Source organism: Octodon degus, unplaced genomic scaffold (assembly GCF_000260255.1).
Source record: "Octodon degus isolate 3935 unplaced genomic scaffold, OctDeg1.0 scaffold00030, whole genome shotgun sequence".
NCBI classification, from domain to species: Eukaryota; Metazoa; Chordata; class Mammalia; order Rodentia; family Octodontidae; genus Octodon; species Octodon degus.
The window spans coordinates 3842000-3853946 of record NW_004524606.1 but is presented as its reverse complement, the minus strand read 5'-3'; the positions used below and the strand labels follow the sequence as shown (position 1 = coordinate 3853946).

Sequence of the window (11947 nt, the reverse complement as noted above, 5' to 3'; positions counted from 1 at the left end):
GAAGGCCCAGCTGGCATCAGGGCAGGGGTCTCCAGTCTACACTGCAGCATGTTACCTCTCCTGACTGGGGAATCTGAGCTTAACTCTTGTCAGTCTATGGAGAAAGTTTCATTGATGCTAAGGGAGCTTTGTAAGAGGCAGGGTCATGAGATGCTATGGAAGTATATCAGGTTAGCTTTGACTTCTCTTTGCCCTTGCTCCAGAGTTGCTGATCTTCCTGGCCTCTTTTGGTCAATTGAGGCTATATTTTGCCAGGTCTAAAAGCCAAGTGTATGTGCCTTACCTCCACCACCCTGTACCCTCCCTCAGCCCTACCCCATCCCTTCCATAGGCATTCACTTCATATATGTATATCATGTAGCTGAATTCTGTCTGCTCTGCCTCTCCCCCCCACCATTGCACACATCTGGATAAAGGGAATGCTCCCTTGAATTTATATATATAAAAAATCATTCATTCATTCATTCATTCATTCATTCATTCATTCATTCATTCATTCCAGGGTCTCACCCCACAGATCAGACTCGTAGTGATCCTCCTGTTTTCAGTCTCCCAAGTGCTAGGATTACAGGTGCGTGCCACCATGCCCAGTCTCAATCACTGTCTTAACGTGCCCCGGGGATGGGGCTGGCACAACAAGCCAGGGATTGAACCCGGGTTCCTGCATCTGCTGTAGCAAGTGCTTTAATCCGCTGAGCTATCTGGCTGGCCCTAATCACTTCTTTCTCTAAGATCCTGTCAGGTGCTTCTAGTGGAAAGAATGATTGCCATTAGGTAGTAATTAGGACTTTCCTGGATTGAGCCATACAAGGTAGATATCTATTGCTGAGCTAAGAGACCTCACCTAAGTGGTCTACCTCCTAAGTCATGGCCGTGTCCAGGCTGCAGAGTCATGAATGGCACCTGTTCCCTCGAGCAAGTACTCACGGTTCAGGGTACCTCAGGAGAGCTCAGAGCTGGCTGTAGGGAGTTCCATATCCTGCTCTTTCCAAAGTGACCTCAGTAGCTCATGGCAACAGTGGCTGCACGCTGGATAAGGCACAAATTGGGATTCTCTTGAGCCTCCTGACTTCCTGCTACTCCTTCCCTCTGTTTCTCTGTGGACTGGAAACCCCAGTGGGGCCTGCCTGGGAATGGCCGTGGATGGGATGTGCGTGTGCGTTGCTCTGACCTGTCTTGCTCCTTCTCTTAAGGGACCTCAATCGAAATCGAATTCGGCTCATTGAGGGCCTCACATTCCAGGGGCTTGACAGCTTGGAGGTGCTGAAGCTTCAGCGGAACAATATCAGCAGGCTTACTGATGGCGCCTTCTGGGGGCTCTCCAAGATGCATGTGTTGTAAGTACAGGGAGAGGGAGGATATGGGTGGGCTCCGTACTGTGTGTGCGTGCGCATGTGTCTGTACATTCATCTGTGCACTGGGTGTAAAGGATCCCCCCCCCTCCCGGACTCAGCCTGCCTTCATCTGGGCCCAGCTCTGTCATTTTGGATGGGCCAAACAAGAGGGAGCTTTTCTGGCTGAGGAGGAAACTCTCCCTGAGGTGGTTTCAGTGCCTTAGGTAATGTGGAGGAGGGAACCCTTCCGCTGTTCATCCCCATTTCCTCAGTGAACTGTCTGTGGAACAGTTCCTCCCTGCATCCTCCCCACTCCCACACCTCACAGGAACTTCTTTCTCTTCTGCATCCACACTTGACAGCCTTTCCTGCAGGTGGGTCAAAAACATATAGTTCATCGTTAGAGATTTATCTCCTCTGCCTATTGGGCTCATGGAGACACTTGGTGCAGATGTGCAGCTTTTATCAAGGGAGCATTCCCGTTAGCCAGATGTGTGCAATGGGGTGGAGGGCAGAGCAGATAGAATTCAGCTACATGATATGCAGGGGCCGGCTTCCCACAATGAATATAGTTATATATACACATAATGATGAATACTGCATATTTAATAAAAATGAAATATTAAAAAGACATATACCCCCACAGACCTCCCTGCCTACTAGGGTAATGAGAAAAAGGCACAGAAATGCAATTATGGATCTCCTGTTTTTAAACATTTAATTTTATTTATTTTTAATGTAAAGTACTGTATCTACATAATTAAATCAGACAATACTTCAAATCAGTCTTCACTAACTACCCATTCCTTCTTTACTGCTTCCTTTTGTAGCAGGATAGAAAGATGACAAAAAGCATACCTCGGTTGGTCAAAACTTATAATTTTGAATGTGGAGCGATTTTGAATTAGTGACCTTCACAAAGGATGTCACTGTCCAGGGTACAGTGACTGTGGGCAAGGATGTGCTGTGTTTGGGAAGGGGGTACAGCATACAGACACCCCCGAGGCTATCACTGGCTCCATGTCCATAAACTCGCTGCAAGTTGAAAATACTATAAATTGAAAATGCATTTGCTATACTCCATCTGTAGAACATCCAGTAGCTGACCAATAAGTACTGGGGATTTCCCCTCATGATCATAGGCTGACTCTAAGGACTGCAGCTCGCTTCTACCACCTAGCCCTGTAAGAGAATTGTGTCACATAGCACTTGTCCAAGAGATAAGCCACATTCAAAATTCCAGGTGTGGTTTTTATTGTATGTGTATTACTTTCACCTATCACGGAGTGGAAAAGTCCTGAGTTGAACCATCATAAGTCAGGGTCTGTCTGTATTTGCTTGCAGTTGTCAAGAGCCACGACCTAAAAAAAAAAAAAAAAAAAAAAAAAAAAAAGCACTGTGCCAACATCTTGATGCATTTTCTTATTTTTTTTTCTCTGATGGCCCTATTACACCGATGCTCTTGGATATCTCTATTTCATAGATGTTCAGGTTCATTAAGTCATCAGAGTGGCAAAATTAGGATTTATTGCCACCGGAATCATGGAAAGAATTAAATTTGTGAACCAAGATAACACAGATAGTAAATCCAGAGCTACACCGATAGAGTGGTCCAGAGCCTGTCTTTTGTTAGCCAAACAGGTTTAAATCACTTCTAGTCTCTCATTCCTTGCTCAGCTGGGGAATCTTAGGCAGGTTACCTGGCTTCTTTCAACTTCATTTTCCTCATCTATAAGATAGGCTGCTTCCTTTTCTTTCCTCTTTCTCTTTTCTTGGCTTTGCCCTTACTGAGAACTGCTCTGCCCATTTGCTGCTGGTTCACTTAATGCTTTGCTAAAAAGTCGCTTCTGGGAGCTTTCCATTGTCCCCTGTGCCCCTAGAGGCTGTCTTGGCATTTCCCTGTCAGCCTTGGTTTTCTTCTCCCGCCCCTGTGTGCACACCAGTGTCCCATTTCTCTCGTGTACTGTTCTGTCCTTGGCGCTGACCAGTATCTGATATAGTGTGACTTTTGGTTTTCTGTTGATTTGATGAATGAATAAAAGTCCTCCCTTCAACCTGCATGTGACTGTCATTGCAGGCACCTAGAATACAACAGCCTGATGGAGGTGAACAGCGGCTCACTGTATGGCCTCACAGCCTTACAGCAGCTACACCTCAGCAACAATGCCATCTCTCGCCTTCACCGGGACGGCTGGAGCTTCTGCCAGAAGCTGCATGAGCTGTGAGTATCCTCCTCTTTGGTTTGTGACAGTGTTGGAGACACTGCCTGAAGGCCAGTCATAGAGTCCAGAAAGCAGCAGCCTTCCCCACCGCACAGGTGGGTGGAATTCGTGAGGGTAGGGAGTAGGGTGCTGAGTGGCCGGCAGCTCCTGTAGTGCTGTGTGGAGGAGGACAGATGCCCAGGGCAGCCAGGCCCAGGACAGCACTGTCAGGGAGTACCGCTTTAAGGCCCTTTAACTCCATCCCTGCCTCCCTCTGCCTTGTGAGTAGTAGGGGCTGCAGGAGGAGCACTCAGACCTGCAGGGAGCCTGTGTCGCCAAGGCTTTCTTGGGTTTGGCTGGCAGACTGTGGGAAGCTTCTGTGTCGTTAGAGGAGTTGAATGCTTCCAAACTGTGCCTGGTCCCGTCCTAGTAGCTGGCCCCGTAGCCAGGTAACTTCAGAGCCTAACTGAAGACTAGTTTTCTGCCTCTCCTTTAAGCTAAATTCTTTTAATTGCAGGTGAAGGTATGATTTTGATCAGCTGCCAGGTGTTTGTGATTGACAGACACCATGACTTATTTCTGCGGGAGGGAAAGAATGTTGCTCTTTGCCACCTTTAAACACCTAGTCATCTTTGTACCTTTTTGTTTCTTTCTGCCCAGCCCAAATTTCCCATTTCAGCCACAGATAATGAGTAGTACATCAAGTTGGCAGTCCAGGGCTACATCAGAATTGTAGTTCAGGGAGGAAGGTTTGTTGACTTGAGGGCCATGTTCCCTTTCCTCCTCACAGAGGATGTGGGAGGGGCCTTGGATATTATCCAGATAAGGGGGAAGCCCAGTGTGGGGTCATCCTGTGTGGGGTCCTGGGCTGCGGCTCATGTGCCCTCTGGTGGCCAATGCAGGGAGTGTGGTTGCAGTTCCCTTGCTGTGTCTGAACCCCCTGCAACCTGGTCCTGTGTCAGGCATCTGCCAGGGGAGGTCTTTCTTAGCCTAAATTGGGACCAGCCATGGCCACAAGCCTGAATGGTTGGAGCCTTTTGGGTTCTTGTGTTGTATGTCATGTGAACTCAGTTTAGCAGACACTGCCATCCATTCTAGCTATCAGATGATGCAGGTGGTGTCCCCCCATGGGTTTCGAGCTACATGGCCACTGTTACTAGCAGGATTCCTGTGTGTATCTTCTTACTGAGACCCTGCCGGTTGTGGCCCTATTGTTTAAGAGAGGGAAGTGCAAATCCTGGGCCCAGTGGTAACATTTGCCCCCTTGTTCCTTCCTTAGTATTCTTTCCTTCAACAACCTTACGCGTCTGGATGAAGAGAGTCTGGCCGAGCTGAGCAGCCTGAGTGTCCTGCGGCTCAGCCACAACGCCATCAGCCACATTGCCGAAGGCGCCTTCCAGGGACTCAGGAACCTGAGAGTCCTGTACGGCTTTCACTTTTGGGGTGACATAATGAAGGGGCCCTGGGTGGGAAAGCAGAACAGGGCAAACAGTGGCTTTGTTGGATTCTATTCCCAGTGGACTTCAAGTCAGAATCAGACCCACAGCTGACCAGTTATGAACACCCAGTCTCAATTAAAAGCATATTTATTTATTTATTTATTTAATACTGGGGACTGACCCAGGGCTTTTTCACACTGAGCTATATCTCTAGCCCATTTGTTTTCATTCATTGCAGTACTGAGAATTGAGCCGTGGCCTTTGCGCTGAAATGCAGCCTTAGCCCTTTTTATTTTCTGCAACAGATCTAAGCTTTGCTAAGTTGCCCAGGTTGGGCTCAAACTTGTGACCCTCCTGTCTCAGCCTCCCAGAGTGCAAGGATCATGGGTGTATACCACCATGCCCTGCTCTACTTCTATATAATCAACTAAACAAGCACTGGTTGAACAGAAATCTCTCCTTCCCTTAGGACAGTGGCTGTAGAGCGGTGATGGCTCCTTGCAGTGTTTTTAGCTCTGATGCTGGGGTCCTGCTGTTGGGACAGTGTTAACGTGGGGCCCCTGCGGCTATCTGTCTCCAGGACAATGGGCATGGTGCCAGTTCTTATCCTAAGCCTTCTGGTTGTGACCTGACTTAACCTTTGAAGTCCTGTGTGTTTTTCTCTGAGCCAGTGGAATGCTGTAGTTCATCTCTCGCACTTCTTCAGTGAGCTAGTGCCCAGGGTGTTTCACTTCCAAGAACGTGGAAACAAGGAATCCTGTCTTTCCTTGTGTCTCAATAGGCTATCATTTTAAAAAGCAGTGGTCATGCTGGGGAGATAGCTCAGTGGAATAAGTGTTTGCCTGGCAAGCTCAAGGTCCCGAGTTTGATCCCTAGTACCACCAATAAATAAATAAATAAATAAATAAATAAATAAATAAATAAATAAATTGCAATGGTAATAACACCTTGTCCCTCTACATATGTAATTAGATGGTGTCAGAGAGTGCTATAGGATATGCTTTCCTGGGACTTTTTTTTAAAACCTTTTCGATTGTTAGCTTCAGGCAGTTTCCAGGCATCTGTTAGCACAAAGCCCCCAGAGCAGCATGTAGTTTTGTTTAGCTAGTGGTAGTGTGGTCTGAGGTTTCCCCGAACATAGCCCTCTGCAGAGACAGGCCTGTACAGTGGGATGGGGTGACTGCATCTGGTAGAATAGGCTTCAGCACGGAGTCAGTGCAGGGAGGGTGAAAGCCTGACCCCAGGCCTTTGAGCTGAGGTCAGCCCTCAGGCCCTTGCATGGCCTGAATAACTTCGCTGGGAAGGGCTAGGTTGAGGAGGCCCAAGAGAAGCCAGGGCTTTGAGCAGATAGATGATTAATTCAGGTAGAAGATAATAGAAGTCCTTTCCAGCAGCAGTCACAGCAAGACTTTCACCCTCCCTATGGCAGTGTTCCCCTGGGAGCTAAGGGCAGGGTCCCTTTCTGTTCTCTGCCTGTGTCTGGGTAGACTCAAGAGAGGGACATGCAGGAGCCAGGTGTCTTATTCTCATGTTCTGGAACCAGCAGAACGTGGGCCTGGCCTCCAGGTGTGATGTCTCAGCTCTGTGCCTGCCCTTGTTGCTGGGGAGGAGGCTGACTAATTGGCCTTGGGACTTGCACTGCTGGAGGAGCTGGCCTGACACATTGGCCTCGTCTCTCCCATCCTGGCGAGTGGGTTATGTGGCTGAGTCAGCACCCAGATGTCCTTGCTGGCTGAGAGTCCAGCACTGTGCAGGCCTTATGAGAAGACAGGCTCTGGCCTAAGACCACTGGCCAGTGTAGAGGGGCCCAGGGCAGGGCCTCTTTCTTTGCCATTTTCTTGCTCCATGCACCTTTTGCAGATTCATAGCCAGGTCCAAAGAAGAAAGGGACTCTGATCGAGGTGAGAGGAGACAGGAATCGGAAGGAACCCTTTGGGCTGTTCTCTATGCTAGGGCCAGATGTAGTTCTCTGCGTGCAGAAGGTAGATTGGCTTCCCTGTATTCTCTGTGGCGCTTTTCTCCCCAGGACCTGGTATGAGCTGCCTGGGAAAGAACACATGGAGCTGGGGGGAGCTCAGTCTTCACGGTATGAGTCAGTAAGGCTAAGAAAGCCAGGCCGCACTGAAGTGTGTGCAGAGCAGGGCTTCCTCCTAGGGCCATACTTCTCATGAGGACATGTGACATTGGTCTTCTGGGGTACACATCCAGGTGGAAGCCTGGTGTGGGGTGGTGTCTGCGTGCTTAAGAGTGGATGTTGAGCTCACAGTCTGCCTTTTCTCTAGGGATCTGGATCACAATGAGATTTCAGGCACAATAGAGGACACCAGTGGTGCCTTTGCAGGGCTTGACAGCCTCAGCAAGCTGTGAGTATCTCCCAGCATGCCGCTCTGGCATAGGCGGCTGCTCTGGCAGCTCCCTTGTGCCTGTCTGTCCTGGACCCCCAGTGGGAGAGCAGCGCTGCTGAGTCTACTGCTGTGGGGAGAAGAGGCTGAGGTCAAGTGTGGGAGAGCCTAGCTGTCACACCAGGAGTCTTTTCACTACGCTGTTGGCAGTGGGTTTTTAGGGCCCTGCATACCAGGTGTCTGGTGGCCTGCAAAGTTTTTCTCAGACCACGACATCATAGCTCATCTTAATTGTCCTTTGTACAAAGGAGAGTCTGCCACCTTACTCAATTTCTAGAAATTTTATAACATATTGTGAGTAATTTGATAGTTTTGAGGCTCCTGTCAGTATTTGTTAATTGTTATTTCAAATAGCGGGTCCTTACCAAGCACAACACTAGTAGCTACTTAAAATTCAATGTTTTGGGTCCTTAACATGCAGGCATGAGGACCAGGGGGAGCAGACAGTTGTCATTGGTTCCCCAAAGCCCATCCCAGTGACAGGGAGCTGAGCAGGGTGCACTTAAATATTTTGAAAGCTCAGGAAGAGCATTGAGGCCTTTGGGAAGCAGTAGTGTGGAGAGTCTGCTTTGTAAATTTAGCTTTGAAGCTCAGTGGTTTTGACACTTTGGTGCTAGGCGGGTACGATAAGTATTAACTATTTTGGCTGTCAGGATTGTTCATTCTTAAGCATCTCTTGCTTGGATGGGATGTCAGAAGTACTGTCTGTTCTCCCTAAAATAATGCTCCCCTTCCTCCAACCTCTTGGCTCTGCATCCCATATGTAGGGTCTCCTAAAGCAGCCATGGTCTGTGCTGCGTGCCTGTTGACAAACAGAGCTTTAGGCTGGGAGCATGGCTGTGGGTGCAGAGCACCAGAGCCAGCATTCAGCTTAGGCCTCCCTTGGCCTCAGCTGGACCAGTGGTGGGTGGGCAGTGGTGGCACCGCTGTGGTTTCTGTTGCATAGATTATGATAATGGAGCCCAGAAGTGCTCTTTAGGCTTTTGTGATTTCTGAGAGGTTCTTCCGGGAGAGCTGTGGGGCTCTGGGCTCTGTGCTGTGTAAGTCATCCCACCTGCTTCCTGAGCACCAGCCCTGTTTCTCAGGGTCCTCCTCCTCCCACTGCTGCAGGGTCAGCAGCTCTGTGTTGGGCCTGACATGGGCCCACCCTGTTGTCCTTAGTTGTCTGACAGACTCCACTGAGGTACTTTCTCCACATTGAGACTCATGACAGTGGAAGATTTCTAGCCTAAGCCATCCAGCCCTATGAACTCACTGTCTTGCAGGTGGCGGCTCTGTTTGAGAGGGGGAGGACCAAGACCCTCAATATTTGAGAAGCTGTGACAGTAGCAAGAATCCCCTAATGTGTTTAAGCAATCGGTGACATAAGTGTGATGATGCCATGGTTATGTTGCAAAAGGAAAAAATCCTTTTCTTGGATGAAAAAAGAAAACAGCATGATGGCTGTGACTTAGATTTGAAATAATCCACCTGTATTAGAAAAAATCGCAAAAGGGCAGAGCTAGAGGAAATATCGTATAGGGACAATCTGTGACTGGGGATGTAGTTTATTGGGAGAATACTTTCCTAGCAGGCACCAGGGCCTGGGTTCAATTTATACCACTACAAAAGACAAAAACATTAGATTGGGACAACCTAATGACCGCCCTTGGTATATGACAACCACTTCATGATAACTGTTCTGTTCTGATGGCATGTGAAAGTTTGCATTTTTAAAGGAAATGAGGAAAATAAGTGGTTTCCACACGATCCTGGTGTGCAGCTCCGGTTCAGCCCGCTGCTCTGGGTAGTGCAGGCACTGAGTAAATGTTTAGGAAGGGACCCAGCTGCTTTGCTCCCATTCCCTAGCCTGCCTCCCTGACATTGCCAGGAGACTGTGGCCACCACACTGTGTTGCCCTATCCAAGTGGCTGGGACCTCATTCATGGGATCTTGGGAAGTGAGGAGCATGTTAGGCAGAGCTGGGCTGTCTTCCACAGCACTATGGAGATGGCAGTTGGTGCTCTAAGTCTGACCTGGCCTACATTGGCCTTCGGAGCATGAAAGGACCATATTCTGGATCTACTCAAAGACTCAGGCTCTTTCTGCCATGCAGGAGGCCAGGCCTAAAGGCAGATGTTTCCAAGAAGCAGAAGTAGGCAGTGGAGCCATGAGAGGTCTCGTTCCTTGATCTTGGGAGGGTGTTGTCCTGCCCTTCCTCTTTGCAGCTGCTGAACTCAGCCAGTTTTGGACAGTTGTTGCTTAGTAGCATGAGTAGCCCTAGCTTTAGCCTGTTCCTTTCTTCTGTGTTTGGACCACACAAGGGCATCCTCACAGAAGGGTGCTCAGAGGGTTTCTGGGCTCCAGATGAGAGGCACTGAATTGAGGCCTTGGTGACCAGCGTGGTACACTGGAGGCAGGTGCCTGCTCCCTTGTGTTCCTTTCATGGGATGGGCATGGGGTACATGTGGCATCTGTGAAGCAAGGGTGCAGACCTGGAATGAAGGCAGAGCCTCTGGATTCCTGCCTGAAGGGCTACTCCCAAAGACAGTGGGCGGAGCAGGGGCTACAGAGTGGACTCATCCTGTATGGTGGTGAGGGGTTGTTGTACCCATCATGTCTTCACCCAAAGGTATGAGAATAAGGGCCACCGTAGTACTGCTCCTGCCCCCCAGGGCCTGCACTTTTACTTTTCGACTGGTCAGGAAGTATGTGAAAGGGTTTAGGAGGTTACTTCCCTCGCTCTCTTTCTGCTCCGAGTCAGGCCAGCTGTCCTGTCACGGGCTGGCTGTGGGACAGAGCATCCGTACTGTATCCGTACAGCAGCTGTTCATTAGGACCATCATAGCCTACCAGCCCAAGCACTGTTCCCCAAGACCCCAGATGTCTCCAGGGAGAAGGTAAGGGCCTCTTTTAATCCATCAACAAGATGATTGGCCCAGAGTAATTGAGAATTTGAGAGTTTGTTTTATTGCTGTTGTCACCATTAGAAATAACAGCCTGCTCTCATTGTAAAAGAGGTCAACATGACTAATATTTAATGGATGAAATAAAGCCCAGCTTTTTCCTGGATTTAGTTTATAAGCAACTTCACTGGATAGCTCTGATCATTTTTACTAGGACCTGGAACACATAGTGCTGCAGCTTGAGGGGATCTGAGTAAATGTAGAAGTTGGCAGCACCCTCGGACCCATCACTGCTAGTTATTTGCTGCTAGTTCTGTGGTTAAAGAGCATAGGTTAGCAAGTCCATTGTGTTTTCTGTGCTCTTGGTTTGTTTTAAAATAAAAGTAGCCTATTGTGAGGCTGCGCAAATGCTTTCAGGATGCAACTGTTTTCATGTCTGTGTAGGCTGCCTCTGAGAGACAGTTAAGGAACAGACTGGTTTGGTCTGTTAGCTCTTCACCATCCAGGAGAGGCAGGAAACAGAGCTGGCCTTGTCTGTGGGAGAGCAGAGTGACTTCTGGGGGCTGGAGGATGGGAGGCACCCCTGGAAAGCAAGGCATTCTACTTCTGGTGTAGTGAGTCAGGAAGCCCAGTGGAGGGGCTGCCCAAGAGTTGGCCCGCGGGCTGCTGGTGCCCCGGGAGCGGGTGAAACCAGCACCTTTGTACCTGCTCTGGGCTCAACTGCTTCTGGCCTGGGTCCTTCCCTGTGTTCTCTGTCTATGGTTTGACCCAAGCTCAGCCTGTGTGCTGGGTGAAGCGTAGGCCACCCTCTTGTTTTCAATTTCTAGAGTTTACCTTTCCTTTGTTCTTTCAGGGATGCGCTTCTGTTTTGGGTCCAAATCTCAAGCAGGGTAAAGGTAGAGCTGGCCTATAGTCAAGATCTTTCCCTGATACTAGACGAGATTATAGATCAAGAATGCCCTCTCCTAGGAAGGGACTGAGCCAGACTGCCTTTCTCTGTAGGTCTTTTTATTTTTTTCTTTGCCCACCTGTTACCTTGTAGTTTCTATCCCAGACCTGTTGACTTTGAGAATTCCCAGGTATTTGGCTCTCTTAGCAAGCTCTTTAGAGAATCCTTAGGACCTTGAAGCAGATCCTGTACCAGGAGGACTGGAGAGAGGTTTCTGGATTCTCATTAGAGACCATCATTCTATTATGCTGACCACAGAGTGACCTGATGCTTTGCGTTTCCTCTGTCCAGCACGCCCTGGAGCAGTATTATCACTGAAAACTTCAAAAGGTTCACAACCACTGCCCTAGTGGCTGCCCTATGTGGGTGCCATGGAACCTACAGCCTCACTTTTTCCCACCTGTAATTTGCCTGTTCCACAAGCACTTGGCCAGTTCACTACTTTTACTGGGGGGTGGAACATGTATAGAAAGTAGGGTTAGGGTACCATGTCTTTATAATTTCGTTATTTTCTCTTTTATATGTCCTACAACTGAAATCTAATTGTAGAACTAAAATGCACCTATTATAATTCCGTGTTTGAAGTAAGGTTTGTTACATGTTAGCTAAAGGTCTCAGCTGAACAGAATGGAAGCAGCACTCTCTTCTCTGTGTGCTCTTTGAGGGCAGACTTTAGATTCTTTTTTTTTTTTGTGTGTGTGTGTGTGTGTGTTCCTCGAATGCCTTCAGGGCACTTT

At 48.7% G+C, this 11947-nt stretch overlaps 1 protein-coding gene across 2 annotated transcripts in view; it reads left to right on the top strand.

Moving 5' to 3' along the window:
- Lrig1 (leucine rich repeats and immunoglobulin like domains 1) overlaps positions 1-11947 on the top strand; it is a 118463-nt gene that overhangs the window by 84651 nt on the left and 21865 nt on the right. For both annotated transcript variants that reach the window (XM_023713341.1, XM_004629482.2), the window contains exons 6-9: positions 1194-1337; positions 3412-3555; positions 4815-4958; positions 7257-7337. In XM_023713341.1, coding sequence (XP_023569109.1) covers positions 1194-1337; positions 3412-3555; positions 4815-4958; positions 7257-7337 — 513 coding nt within the window. The remainder of the gene's footprint in view (positions 1-1193; positions 1338-3411; positions 3556-4814; positions 4959-7256; positions 7338-11947) is intronic.